The following is a 13,075-nucleotide window of genomic DNA, read 5'->3' as shown; positions in this document are numbered from 1 at the left end:
GCTGAGATCTTTCCATGTCCTCAGGAGCATTTGTCCCTCCACGGGGACCTTGGCTGTGGTGATGTCCCTACTGCAGAGCAAGGAAAAGAGCACATTTGAGAGAAAACACCCTGCACAGCTACAGGATCACCAAAACGTGTTTATTTTGTGCACTGACTGCCTCAAGGCCTGGAGTCTCCACCAGGCTGGGCTCACATTGGTTTGTCAGGCTGCCTGTGAGGGCTGATGTCAAGTTTCAGATGTCTGGGAACAGATCTGGAGCACAAGGGGGCTGGTTCCACTCCTTGCTTTGCGCTGCCTCACTGCCGCAGTGGTGGGGCTGGCAGGACGCTCAGGCTCCTGGAGGCGTTGGATGTAATCCCAAGGCCAGTTCCTCCTGGCACTTCCTGGCCACAAACTCCATCTTCCTCCTGGCGAGCTCAGTGTCCTGGGCAGAGACGTCGCGGTGCCAGACGGCGCGGACGGTCCGTGCAGACCAGGGGAGGAGCAGGACGCTGACGGCCCGGCCTGTCTCAGCCTCCTCCTCCTCGCTGACGGCACTCAGGCGGTCACAGAGCTCGGCGGGGGACGGCCAGGCCCCCCGGACATTCACCATCACAATGTTGGTCTCCACCGCCGCCAGGTTGATGGTGCAGAGGGGCGAGTCCAGAGCGTGGATACCTGCGGGAAGGTGAGGTGGTGTAAACTCACTGCCCAGGCACCTGGGAGAGGCCACCTGCCCCAGGTTCTGGATGGAAGGGAGCCCTTTGTCCCCCCGTGTGGTGCCAGGGTCACTGAACACAGCTCGGGGACATTCCTGGCATGATCCTGGCCCTCCAGGCAGGTGAGGATCCCAGCACATCCTCACCCGGCTGGACACCCGGCAGGGATGGTGCCCAAGCCGCCAGTCCCAGTGTTGCTGGGCAGTGCCAGGTGTGCTGTCCCACCCCGCCCGGCCCCGCGGTACCTCGGGCAAAGCTCCGGGCGTGCTCGTGGTCCCGGCGCAGCGTCTCCTCCGCCCGGCGCAGCCCGAGGGCGGCAGCGGCCGCCAGGACCCCCGCCTGCCTCATGCCCCCGCCCAGCAGTTTCCGCGCACGCCAGGCCTCCTCGATGAACGCGCTGCTCCCCGCCAGCACCGCCCCGCACGGGGCGCCCAGGCCCTGCAGAACCGCCCGGGTCACTCCGGCCGCCCCGCCAGGGCTGTTCTGAGCCCAACACCTGCAAACAGGGGCCAGGCTCCCGTTTGTACTGCCCCCTGCCAGCCCTGGGGACCCCTCCCCACGCGGGCAGACCTTGGAGAAGCAGAGGGACACGGAGTCGCAGTGCCGGGCGATCCGAGCTGGCTGCACACGCTGGGCCACGGCCGCGTTCATCAGTCGGGCCCCGTCCATGTGCACCCGGAGCCCAAACCGGTCTGCGAGCCCCCGGACCTGCCAGGCAGAGGGACAGCTGGTTTGGGGGTCCCCTGGGGCTTCTAGTGCCACCACGAGCCGTGCTCTGAGCCCCGGTGTCCCCACGGTGCCACCGCGCAGGGCGGGATGGTGCCAGCCCCATCTCTCACCTGCCCGAGGTGGGCGAGGGGCAGGGCCCGGCCCCCCGCGGAGCTGTGCGTGTTCTCCAGGCAGACGAGCTCAGGGCGCGGGTGGTACCGGCTGCCCCGGGCCTCGCGGAGGGTCAGCTCCAGCTGCTCCAGGTCCAGCGTCCCGTCGGGCAGATCCGGCAGCGCCTGGGAGTGCACGCCGGCCACCTGCGCCCGGGGAGGGGACAGGGGACAGTGATGGTGCCCTGCGGTGCTCCAGCCCCCTGTCCCCTCCGTGGGGCGTGCTCAGCCCCGCTGGTGCCGCAGCCCGCGGTCTGGGGGGTGATCCGGGTGACGCTCCGGCGGCGGATCCTCCGGTGGCCCCGGCGGCCAGAGGAGGGCAGCACGCGGCCGCCCTGGGGCCACCGGCGCCCCCGTGTCCCCGCCGTGTCCCCGCCGTGCCCCCGCTCACCTGCGCGGCCCCGCCGTGCTCGTACAGGTGCAGGTGGGAGTCCCGGCCCAGGAGGAGCTGGGCCCCCCGGCGCTGGCAGTGGCACATCACTGCGGGACAGGGGCCGTGAGGAGGGGCCGAGGGCGGCGCCCCGCAGCCCGGGGGGCTCGAGGGACTCACCGGCGATGAGATTGGCCATGGTGGCCGTGGGCACGAACAGCGCCGCCTCCATCCCCAGGAGCCCCGCGGCCCGGCGCTGCAGCTCTGCGGGGAGCAGGGATGTCCTGGGGGCGGCGCTGGGGGCCAGGGGCTGGGGACCCCCCTGCAGGCCCCCGCTGGGGCCCCCACCCCGCAGGGACCCCCGGGAATCCCCCCCGCCCACCGTTCACCGCCGGGTCCTCCCCGTAGTCGTCGTCGCCCACGGCGGCGCGGGCCATGGCTCTGCGCATCGCCGGGCACGGCCGGGTCACCGTATCGCTCCGCAGGTCCACCACGAGCGGCGGGGCCGCGCAGGGACCCCCCGGGCGCCCCCCCGGGCGGAGCAGCCGCCCCCGCCTCAGCACAGCCCGCATCGCCGGGACCGCCCCCCGCAAGGGCTCCCGGGCGGGGGCGGGTCGGGATCGGGATGGCCCGTCCCGGGAATGCGGCCAGGACACCCGGGACGGGAGCGGGGCAGCGGCTCCTGCGCGGGCACCGCGCCCGTTCCGGGGCTGCTCGGGACTCTGGCCCTGCCGCCCCCATCCCATCCCATCCCATCCCATCCCATCCCATCCCATCCCATCCCATCCCATCCCATCCCATCCCATCCCATCCCATCCCTGCCCTCCACCCGCCCCCGGCCCTGGGGAACACGGGGGTCCCCGGCCCGCACTGCCCCGCGGCCCCCCCTGTGCCAGGATCCCCATCCTGGTGTCCGGCGGGAGGAGCGCCGGGGCATCGTCCAGAGTCCTTCCACGGCTGAGCGGGGATTGCTCCCGCCCCGCGGCGCCCGGGGCCAGCACGGCTGGCACGAACGGGGTCGTTTGGCCGCTGGGAACTGGCTCTGGCTGTGGCCTGGCACCGCAGCCGGGCTCTGGGACCTCTGGGAGCTTCACAGATCTGCCTGCTCTGGGGGACCCCCCGGCCTCTTGGCAGGAATCCCCAGTGCCCCTCGGCCTGTGTGCAAAGGAGTAGCAGGACCCCCTCACCTTCCCCCGCCGGGCTGGACCAGCCGGACCGCAGTCCCTGGGTGGGGGCACCCCGCGCCCCTCCCGGCCTTTGCGGGGTATCAGTAGGGGTGGGCATTGAGGTGCCTCTTCCCCCCAGCCCCTGCCCACCTGTGTGTGGGCTGTGCTCCACCCCTCTGTGCCATCTGTGCCTTCCAACCATGCTTTGCCTTCTCCCTCCCTCTGCCAGTCCCCCTCCCCAGCCTTGGCTGCCCCAGGCCCCCCATCCTGAGCCCCTGCAGCCCCCCGCTCTGCCCACCCCCTGCCCGTGCCCCTCCCTCACTATTCCCTGTCCCCCCCGTGCTGTCAGCCCCGCAGATGAGTGAGCCATAAACAGCCCTTCATGAGACGTTTTTCACACACAGGGCCACATGTTAACAGTTTTTCTTTATTTACTGCCTCCATTTCCTCTTTGTTCCAGGAACTTGTCCTCCAACTTCAAGCTGCTCATGATTAGGCAAAAAGGGCCTCTAATCTCCCCGATCTGATTTACCGTCACTGAGAGCAGACGCTTCCCGTTACTGGCCCTGGACCTGGGAGCACGGACAGCTGAGCTGTGCCGGCTGCTGAGCCCAGCTGAGCCTCCCCAAAGCTGCCCCGCCGCCTTCCCGGCAGCTTCCTCTTCCAGTAAGCGCCGGGCAGTGCAGCCGCAGGTGAAGGGCTGGGGGCAGAGCAGCCGGGGGGCCCGGCCAGGGATCCTCCTCTCCACCCGGGGCTGCTCTAGGGCAGGGAAGGCTGCGGAGCTCCTTGGGGTGGGAGGCTGGGAAGGCCCTGCTGAGGGATGCTCCAGCCGCCCACACATCCAATCCACTCCCGTGGCACCTGACGGGGTGGTTGATGGTCCTGCTGTGCCCAAAGCTGAAGGGCAGCTCAGGGGTCTGCTGTGGGCAGCTCAGGGTCTGCTCTGGGCAGCTCAGGGGTCTGCTCTGGGCAGCTCAGGGGTCTGCTCTGGGCAGCCCCCCTGCCCAGTCAGGGTCTGCAGCCAAGCAGGGAGGAGCAGTCTGAGGAGCAGCCACAGCTCCTGCAGGACTGTGCAGTGTGTCCCGCAGAGTCCCTTGTCCTTCACCCCTGTGCCTTCCCCTGCTCTGGGACCAGCCTTGGGGGTCCCCCCTCGCTCCCAGCACCCACAGGGCTGCCCCTGCATGTCCCCACGGTGGGGCTTGGTGGGGCCAGCACTGGGATCATGGAAACACTTGTGGCCTCACGTGGAGCGGCTGAACTGAGGCACCGGGGCTGGGCAGGGGGTGGGCAGTGCCAGTGCCTGCCCAGGGGCTCGGCTGGCAGCTGGGGGCTCTAGGGGGCTCACCCAGGACCCCACTGCCCCACAGGACTGCAGTCCCCACCTGCCCACACCGGCTCCTGTGCTGGGCTGAGCCCCTGCCCTGCTGGGCTCAGCTCCTGCTCCAGCCGTGCCTCCCCAGGGCTAAAATTAGCAGTTGAGGCCCGGCTGGGGAGCCGGGAGTGGAGCCCAGATCCCACCGCGGCGGATCGGGTTTCCCCCCTCCCTACCACAGGCCTGGCAGCCACTGGGGCCGATTCCCGGAGCTGGCCCCCCTGCTGCCAGCCCCACCGGCAGCCCCATCCCGGGCCTGCCAGCCCGGCCGCCCGAGCTGCACGTCCCCAGGGCTGGGCCCGGCGCATCCCGCTGCAGGGGGCTCAGGAGGGGCTCTGGGATGGGGGAGCACGGTGCTGTAGCTCCCATCCCTGGGCTAGAGCTCAGCCCTCTGTCCCTGGACACACGGCTGCCCCGGGCCAGGCTGGAATGGGCTCTGCCCCCCGGTGGCTGTGGCCATGGAGCTCTCACTGGCCCAGGCAATGCCCCGGGGGGCTCGTGCTGAAGCCAAGGGCTGACTCAGGGCCTGGCAGTGGCCGTAACGCGCTCACCACGAGCTCGGGGTGTTTTCCTGCCGGGCCGCCCCAGCCCTGCGGCCGCACTGTCCCTGCTGCCCTGGGGCTCGCCCTTCCCTGCCCTTTGGGCTCTGCCCGGGGAGGCGGCCCCGGTGCTGCCGTTCTGTCCCACCCGGGCCGGGCGGCTGCTGTCGGTCACCCTCGGGGGACCGGAGCCCCAGGGGACAGTTTCCCGCAGCTGGGGAGGGCAGGGCGATGCCCGAGAGCGCCGGGAGCGCCGGGCTCAGCCGGGTCGGGTCGGGTCGGGTCTCCGCCCGCCGCCCTCCGGGTCCCGGTGCCGGTGACAGTCCCCGGCTGCGGCACCGGCCGCGCTTGGGCCCGGGACAGACCCCGAGGGACACAGTGCCGGGGCTGCGGGGCCGTGCCCGGTGCGGGGGCCGCGGGCGGCCCGGGAGTGTCCGCGGGGAGAGCCCCGCACTGTCCGGGGCCCGGGCCCGGTGTCCGCGGGGTCCCGGCCGGTCCCGTCCCCGGCCCCGAGGCCGCGGGTGCCCCCCCTCCGCCGGCAGCGACTTTTCCAGTAAAACCGCCGCAGAGATCCCGGCTTCCCGACAGGCCCGGCCTCCGCGCCGGGGGGGCGCCGGCCGCCCTTAACCCTTCCCGGCCCGGCCCGGCCGCGCCTTCCCCGCCCGAGGGGCCCGCGGGGCTCTGCCCCCCCCGCCCCGCCCCGCCCGAGGGACCCCCGGGTTCTGCCCCCCTCCCGTCCCCCCGCTCCGGCGGCTCCGGGACCGCCGGGTTCTGCCCGCCCGGCCCGGGGCGGTGACGATCCCGCTCCCCGGGGTCCCGGGGCCGCCCGACCCGCCGTGCCCGCACAGCCCCGGCCCCGGGAGGCCTTGGCGGCCGCAGCCCCGTGAGCTCCGCCGGGCCGGGAGGGGCCCCCAGCCCATCGCGCCCCCCGGGCCGAGGTTTCCCTTCCCAGGGCGCACCCGAACAGGGGATGTTCTGCGGAGCAGACGGAACATCCCGAGGGCCAAAGAGCCCCAGAACCGCCGGGGAAAAGCCCCTCTGCACGGGGCACCCCAGGGCGGGCTGTGGGGAGGGAACAGCCGGGGGGAGCCCTGGGGCTGGGGGAGCTCTGGGCACCCCCGAGCGCTGGGGCCGGTCACGGCCGAGGCTGGTGCCTGTGCCGGCCGCACAGCCCCGCTCCAGGCTCGGCGGGGACGCTCCGGGCGGTGGGCAGAGCCGGGGATGGCCGGGCACCGGGGGGCCGTGCCCAGAGCTGTGCCGGGCTGGTCCCCAGAGCTGTGCCGGGCTGTTCCCGTGCCCAGAGCTGTGCCGGGCTGGTCCCCTGCCCAGAGCTGTGCCGGGCTGGTCCCCAGAGCTGTGCCCAGAGCTGTGCCGGGCTGGTCCCCAGGGCTGTGCCGGGCTGGTCCCCAGAGATGTGCCGGGCTGTTCCCGTGCCCACAGCTGTGCCGGGCTGTCCCCCGTGCCCTGCCTGCCACCAGCTGCCTCACTGCCTGAGCCAGGCCTGAGGTAAGTGCTCTAATTGTTTTCTCTGTGGCCCGAGATGAATAATTGAGAGGTCTTTGAGGAGAATTAATTAGCCCGTTTATTGGCAGTAAATGCTTTTCTCCAGATGATGAAATAGATCCTGAGCCACACGTGGGGCAGGCAGATGCAGGTCATTGATGCTGCTCTGGAACAGGCCGGTGCCAGGTCCCCGGGCCAGCCGTGCTGGTGTCCCGTGCCCTCTGTGGACAGGCACACTGTGGACAGGCACACTGAGGACAGGCACGCTGTGGACAGGCACACTGTGGACAGGCACACTGAGGACAGGCACACTGTGGACAGGCACACTGAGGACAGGCACACTGGTTCTGGCTCCCACAGCCTCCCACCCTGCCCCGAGCTCACTGCACCCATGGGCAGCACTTTGTGTGGGGAGCCTGGGCTTGGTGGGAGCAGGGGGCACCGAGGGGCAGCAGGTTCTGCAGAGGAGTGGGGCCTGCCCCCATCATGCCCGTGTAGCTTCCTGCTCACATCCCCCAGCTCACATCCCATCCTGGGGGCTCCCTCCCTGTGCAGACTCTCAAATGTCCCTTTGTGTCTCCTTCTTGGTTCTCCTGAATGCCAGGGTGGTGCCAGTTTGGGGCCTGCAGCCTGCACCTCCTCCTCACCTCCTCCTCCTCTTCCTCCTCCCCTGGGTATGGGGTGAAGGGCCTTGCATGGCCAGAAATGCTTAAACAAGGATTTCCTTGTTGCTGCATGAGCTGTTTGCCTTCTCCCGGGCCAGCCGTTAATGAGGTTTGGCAGGAGGCACCGTCAGCCCCAGCCTTTGGATTTCTATAAATCAGCCTGGAGCTCATGTGTGGGGCTGGGATGGGGCTGCTCCACCTTGGTGCAAGGGGCTTCAGCTCCTGAGTCCTGGGAGCCCCTCTGGGAGTGGGACACCCTGGCAGAGGGGCAGGGGCTGGGTGGGATAAGGGGCTGCTTCCCCCCAGGCAGGTCAGGGCACCCACTTCACACATTTCCAGGAGTGGCAGAAAGTGCAAAGCAAAAAAATAAAGCAGCTTCCTACAGCTGAGGTGCTTTGGCCTGATCTCTCCCACAAGTCCATCTTTTTTGCCAAGACCCAGAGAGACCGTTGGGTGCTCTGAACTTGGATGATGATCCTGCCCTGCCTTGCAGTGGGGGGCTGTGGCTGTGTGTCCTTGGGCAGCCTCGAGAATGCAAAGTGGGGCAGGCAAACAATCCAGTTTCCTGGGAAGCTTTTGCTGCTTCCTCCTGCTGGGAAGCAATGCCACAGGGCAGGGCTGGCGTGTGAGCCCTTTGTGCTGAGGCCGTGGTGGTGGCACAAGTCCTGGCTGTCACTGGCACTGGGACACTGCCAGGGCTGCAGCTCCTGTGGTCTGTGGGCTGGGGAACACGGGCTGTGCCGTCCAGGGACACCTGAAGTGCAGCAGGGAGCAGGTCCCCATTGTGAAGGGTGTCCCAGGAGTGGCTCCTCCCGGCAGCCCTGTGTCCAGGAAAGGAGATGCTGGGAAGTGGGATCCTTATCTCGGGCTTCCCACAGGCATTCCCTCTGCTCTCCTCACCTGTGGGGTTTGTTTGGGAGCCGGCACGGCCCATCTGTGCTGTGCCAGGCTGAGAGCAGCCACAAGTCTCAAAGGTGATGTTTCATTTCCTGCTCTGAGTGTGCTTCCCCCTTATCCAAAACCACTCTGCTCTCACTCAATTCTCACAGAGTTTCTGCTGTGTGTGGAAACTGGGAGAATCCCCAGGCCCAGCACGGCTGCAGGCTCCTCAGGGTGACCAGTCTGCTGGGAAACCTCTGGGCCCCTTCTCTCTATGGCCTGGGCCATGGTGGGGCAGCCCCCAGAGCAGGACAGCACCAGGATGGTGGCATGGGCAGCTGGCGGGGGTTTTCCAGGAGCTGCCCCTCCATCTGCAGCCTCACGCCTCCACCCTGACAACATTCCCCGCTCTGTCAGCCTGGGGAAGCGTCAGCCCTGGTGGGGGTGGGATGTGCCTGGTGGGGGTGGGATGTTCCTGGTGGGGGTGGGATGTACCTGGTGGGGGTGGGATGTGCCTGGTAGGGGTGGGATGTACCTGATGGGGATGGGATGTGCCTGGTAGGGGTGGGATGTGCCTGATGGGGATGGGATGTGCCTGGTAGGGGTGGGATGTACCTGGTGGGGGTGGGATGTGCCTGGTGGGGGTGGGATGTGCCTGGTAGGGGTGGGATGTACCTGGTGGGGGTGGGATGTGCCTGGTGGGGGTGGGATGTGCCTGATGGGGATGGGATGTGCCTGGTGGGGGTGGGATGTTCCAGGTCGCAGCAGAGGGAAGATGCTCCATCGCAGCCCCACTGCAGCTGACCCCCTCCACTTCCCCCTCTGTTTGCACCCTCTGGGGACACTGCAGTGTGGGCAGGGGTGGCCCTGGGGAGCTCTGGGCCCCGTGGGGACACACGGGCGACAGGGACAGCTTTGTGGGGCGCCGGGGTGCTCAGCTCTGTGAAGGGGCAGCTGTGCCGTGCTGCCAGCCCGGGCTGCTCCCGCCCTGTCCCCTCTGTCGGCTGCAGGGCCGTGCCCCGGGCAGGGACCCCTGTGCTCGGCGGTGGCTGCAGAGCCGGGGCTGGGAACAGCAACCCCGGCGAGAGGTTGTGCAAGAAGGGGGGACCCGGGAGGGCAGGGCCAGTGTTGAAATTCCACGCTCTTACAGAAAAGCCCCCGGGCAGAATTCCTGACAGGGGTGATTCATCCCCCACTGGAAGCGATGACTTTGCCTCTCCAGTAAACACTCCTCGGTTCAGCGGGGTGCCACTGCTCCGTCCCGGCCGTGGGGTGACAGGGCTGCCCTGAGCCCCGCAGGCAGCCCCGGGGGTGCTGAGGAGGGCTGGGGGGGCAGTGGGCGGCTGGGGGCCAGTGCTGGGCAGCAGAGCAGTGGGCACCAAGCGCAAAACCGAGTCCCTGGCCCCCTGCCCCACTCCCATCCAAACCCAGCACAGGCCACTGCTGTTGCCAGGTGCTTTGGGGGCCCCATCTCCCACTGGTGAGGGCACACGGGGCAGCCTTTTCCAGGAAGCACACAAGGGGAGCCAGGCTGTGGAGTTCCCGACAGCAGCTCTGGTTTTAATAACAGCAAATCAATGTGCTTCCTCCCTGGCCCCCTCCAGCGGCTTCCCCATAAGGCAAAACAACCCGTGTGAGAGCCCCAGCTCTGGTCATAGTACAGGGGGTTCTGATGGCCCACGCCTGCCCGCCCTGCCTGCTGCAGCCTGTTCCAGCGTGCTGCCTGCACCCCAGCCCCACCATGGGGAGGGAGGGTTGGGGGTCCTCAGTGCCCGTGCCCACCTCTGCTGTGCCCACCCCTGTACAGGAGGCTGCTGCCTGCAGGGCTGCTCCATGGCTGGGCATTCCCAGCTGTTCCAGTGCCTTGCCTCCCCAGCCCAGCCCCGTGCTGTGATTCTGCCTCCTCCCCGTGGGTTTGCACAAACCTCGCGCTTGCTTTGTGCTTGTTTTGAGAACAGATTAGTCATGGCTCTGAGCTGGCTTCCAGCAAACGCACAACAGCACCATGGAAAAACGAGAACAGCGAAGTGATGACTCAGCAGGGCTCCCACTCTGTCCCTGGGGTGCCAACTGTCCCTGCTCCTGGCGGGCCCTGAGCACCAGTGGAGACCACCCGGGGATGCCACAGCTGAGCCAGGGCGGGTGGGCGAGGGCAGGAAAGAGCCAGGGCCGTGCCTGCCTGGCTGCCTGGAAGCTGCAATAGTGCTGGCAGGGTGGGACAGCAGGTCCTCGGGGGTGGCAGGCAGCCTGTCCCCCTCCCCTGTCCCCTCCTGCCCCTGGTGGGTGGGGACTCCTCTCCAGCCTGGTGGCACCTCGCTGCCCCAAACCCCCGCTGTGTGTGCGGCTGGAACATCCTGCTGCTGGCGGCTCCAGCTCGGTGCCCAGCAGCCCTGGTGGGTTCCAGGGATGCCACAACGATGGGTGGCTGCCAGGATCCTGCCAGGACCTCAGCGGGCCGGGGATCCCCAGCTGCGTGGGCTGAGCAGTCAGCCCCGGACAACAGGGCCCTCCCGGCCGCCACCTGTGTGCCGGTGACGGGAACTCCTCCCGGGGCGGGCCCTTACCGTACCTCACACCTTGCTCCTTCCCTGCCCTGCCCTGGCCCGCTGCCCGGCAGCACAGCGTGGTGCCAAGCCTCATTGCCAGGTGGCTTATCGTGATCCCGTGGTGCTGGACACCAACCGGCCTCGGCTGCCAAGGATGAACAATGTAATTACTGGAATTACAGTAAAGCGCTCCCGTTCCCACTCATTAAATGCTGAGACAGGGCGCCTGGGTCGTTCTGGGGAGCATCTGCTCCAGCTGTGCCCTTTGCCAAGCGCCCCATCACCACCCGAGTGGCGCCACGGGCACCCATCACCTTTGCCCAGCTGGCGTGGCTGGAGCTGCTCTCTGCTGGTGGCCACCAGAGCCATGAGATGGGCAGAGCCCACCAGGCTGGGGGGAACCTTCGGGCCCCCCAATATTGTGAGGAGGGGCAGGCAAGGAGGGCAGGGCTGGATTGCAGACACAGGGTCCTGCATCCCAGAGCTTCATCCCCAGCCACGTGTGGCTCTGCCACTGCTGGCTCCTGTGCCGTGGGCGAGGCCAGGACTGATGTGAGGCCAAGGGATGCTCCAGGGCTTGGGTTTGGCACCTGCCCATGGCTGCTCTGCCAGGGTCATCTGAGGACTCTGCTCTGTGCTGGGCAAGCACACCCCAGGCAGCTGGCAGAGCGCTGCCAGAGCACCCAGAGGCAACTCCCCTGCCCTGCCGTGTGCCCAGGAGTGACCACAGCCAGTGCCTGGCACATCACTGCTCCCTGCCAGTGCAGGTGCAAGAGCAGCGTAGCCCTGGGCCCAGGGAGCAGAGCTGGGGCCGGGGGGGCCGGGGCAGAGCAGCTCACGTAGCTGCTGATGGAAGGAGTGAGGAATCCACAGCTGCTGCCTCCCTGGAGCTGGCCGCGGGTCTGGCTGGAGAAGCAGCAACAAAATAGGGTTTCCATGGGGATGTACACAGCCCGCTGTGCTCAGCTGCATCCCGAAATACTTCCTGGCCCGGGCACGGGGTCCTGCTGCCACCCCCTGCTCCCCACCTACTAACAGCCCTGCCTGGCCCAGGGAGAGCCAGAGCCAAGCCAGCCCCCGTGGCTCCCCCAGCCACCAAGGCTCTGTGCCATGTCACTGGCAGCTGAGCTGCTACCAGGACAGGGACTTTGAGCAGTACCTTGAGTGGAGAGGCTCAAGATGAGGGGCAGTGGTGGAACTGAGGGGCTCTGGGGACACAGAGCTGCAGCCCTGCCCCTCCTCCAGCCCAAGCAGATGTCTCTTGTCCTGAGCCTGCTGCTGGGACCACCACTGCCAGCCCTGGGCTCTGCCACAGGCCTCGTGCTTGTCCTTCCTCGCAGCTCACTGGGAGCAGATGTCCCAGTCCCTGTTCCCAAGTGTCCCCGTGGCCCCGGCCTGCAGAGGAATTGCCACGTAAGGAGCAGGTGGTGCCATTTACAGTAAGTCCCAGCTGCCGCACAGCCCTTTCCTGCATTCTACTGGGAAGCGCAGTGGTAGATGTGGGAATGTCCTGGCGCTGCAGAGCCAAGCAGGAAGGAGTGTGTGTGGGGAGTGCCGTGGGCTCAGGGTGTTCACGGCGACCTCCCTGCCCGGCCCTGCCACCCCAGGGCTGCCCGTGCTGTGTCCACTGCCGCCTTCCTTGGGTCCTGCAGTGGGGCTGGGGAGCCTTCAGGGGTCTGTCCTGCTTCCTCGCGACCAGCTGGATTTTCTGCATGGCTGGTGTAGCCACAACAGAGCTGCTTGCTGCCCGCAGCAATCTCCAGCTGCGGTGGTTTCCTGTTTTGGCTCTGCAGAGGCTGGTACACACCAGAGCAGGTTTCCTGCACCCCTGACCCCACAGGGTTCAGGTTCACCATCCCAGCGGACACTTCCTTCTGGTGCCAGTAATGAGGCTGCAGTGTGATGGGAAGCATCGGTGGCTGCCCTGCACCCCGTGGGGAGGCCAGGCTGGGGCAGGACGGGTGGTTGCTGACAGGAGGGGTTGTGGGGCAGCAGCCTGTCCCTGCCTGACCACCCTTCTGTGCCTCAGCACCTTGTTGGGCTCTCATTGCACCTGGTGCTCTGGCCCTGCTCTGCACGGCCTCCATCACAGCCTGGAGGAGCTGATGGCACCAGGGGCATGAACTTACAGCTGCACTGGGTTCTGCTGGTGCTGCTTGGTGCCCAGCCCCAGGAGATCTGGGGTGTGGAGAACTGCAGGACCCCAATGTCCCAGCCCTGTGCAAATTCCCATCTGGATCCTGGCACCATCACACAGTGACTGGGTCTGACAACATCTTCCCTATCCAGGAACCCCCCCGGGGGGAGCTCAGCTGCCCCAGCCCTGGCGAAGGGCAGAGGGGAACTGGCTGTGGGACATGCTCGATGGGGCGCTTACGAAATGCAGGGCCAAGTCCGCTCAGCTGCTGTGGAGCAGAGAGAGAGGTTTGTGAAACCCTCAGCAGGGATTTGCCCAC

General features: G+C 67.8%; 1 protein-coding gene across 1 annotated transcript; it reads right to left on the bottom strand.

Annotated features, from left to right (window-relative positions):
- Positions 1 to 119: 119 nt before the first annotated feature.
- On the bottom strand, positions 120 to 2,418 carry LOC310916874 (uncharacterized protein). Its single transcript, XM_083874742.1, has 7 exons — positions 2,332 to 2,418; positions 2,130 to 2,213; positions 1,971 to 2,059; positions 1,541 to 1,726; positions 1,272 to 1,409; positions 947 to 1,139; positions 120 to 660 (listed from the first exon to the last, which is right to left on the bottom strand). The coding sequence occupies exons 1-7, from the start codon at positions 2,396 to 2,398 to the stop codon at positions 332 to 334; spliced, it is 1,086 nt and encodes a 361-aa protein (XP_083730868.1). The 5' UTR covers positions 2,399 to 2,418; the 3' UTR covers positions 120 to 331.
- Between the last annotated feature and the right edge of the window lie 10,657 nt (positions 2,419 to 13,075).

This window comes from Zosterops lateralis (assembly GCF_965231275.1).
Source record: "Zosterops lateralis genome assembly, chromosome: 18".
Classification (NCBI taxonomy): domain Eukaryota; kingdom Metazoa; phylum Chordata; class Aves; order Passeriformes; family Zosteropidae; genus Zosterops; species Zosterops lateralis.
This window is presented reverse-complemented; position numbering and strand designations above follow the sequence as displayed.

Excerpts from the sequence above, each read along its gene's own strand:
- LOC310916874 (XM_083874742.1), bottom strand. The coding sequence starts at position 2,398 with ATGCGCAGAGCCATGGCCCGCGCCGCCGTGGGCGACGACGACTACGGG. Across the intron at positions 2,060-2,129 it reads CATGGCCAATCTCATCGCCG|TGATGTGCCACTGCCAGCGC; the intron begins GTGAGTCCCTCG and ends CCTGTCCCGCAG. Across the intron at positions 1,410-1,540 it reads CCCTCGCCCACCTCGGGCAG|GTCCGGGGGCTCGCAGACCG; the intron begins GTGAGAGATGGG and ends TCTGCCTGGCAG.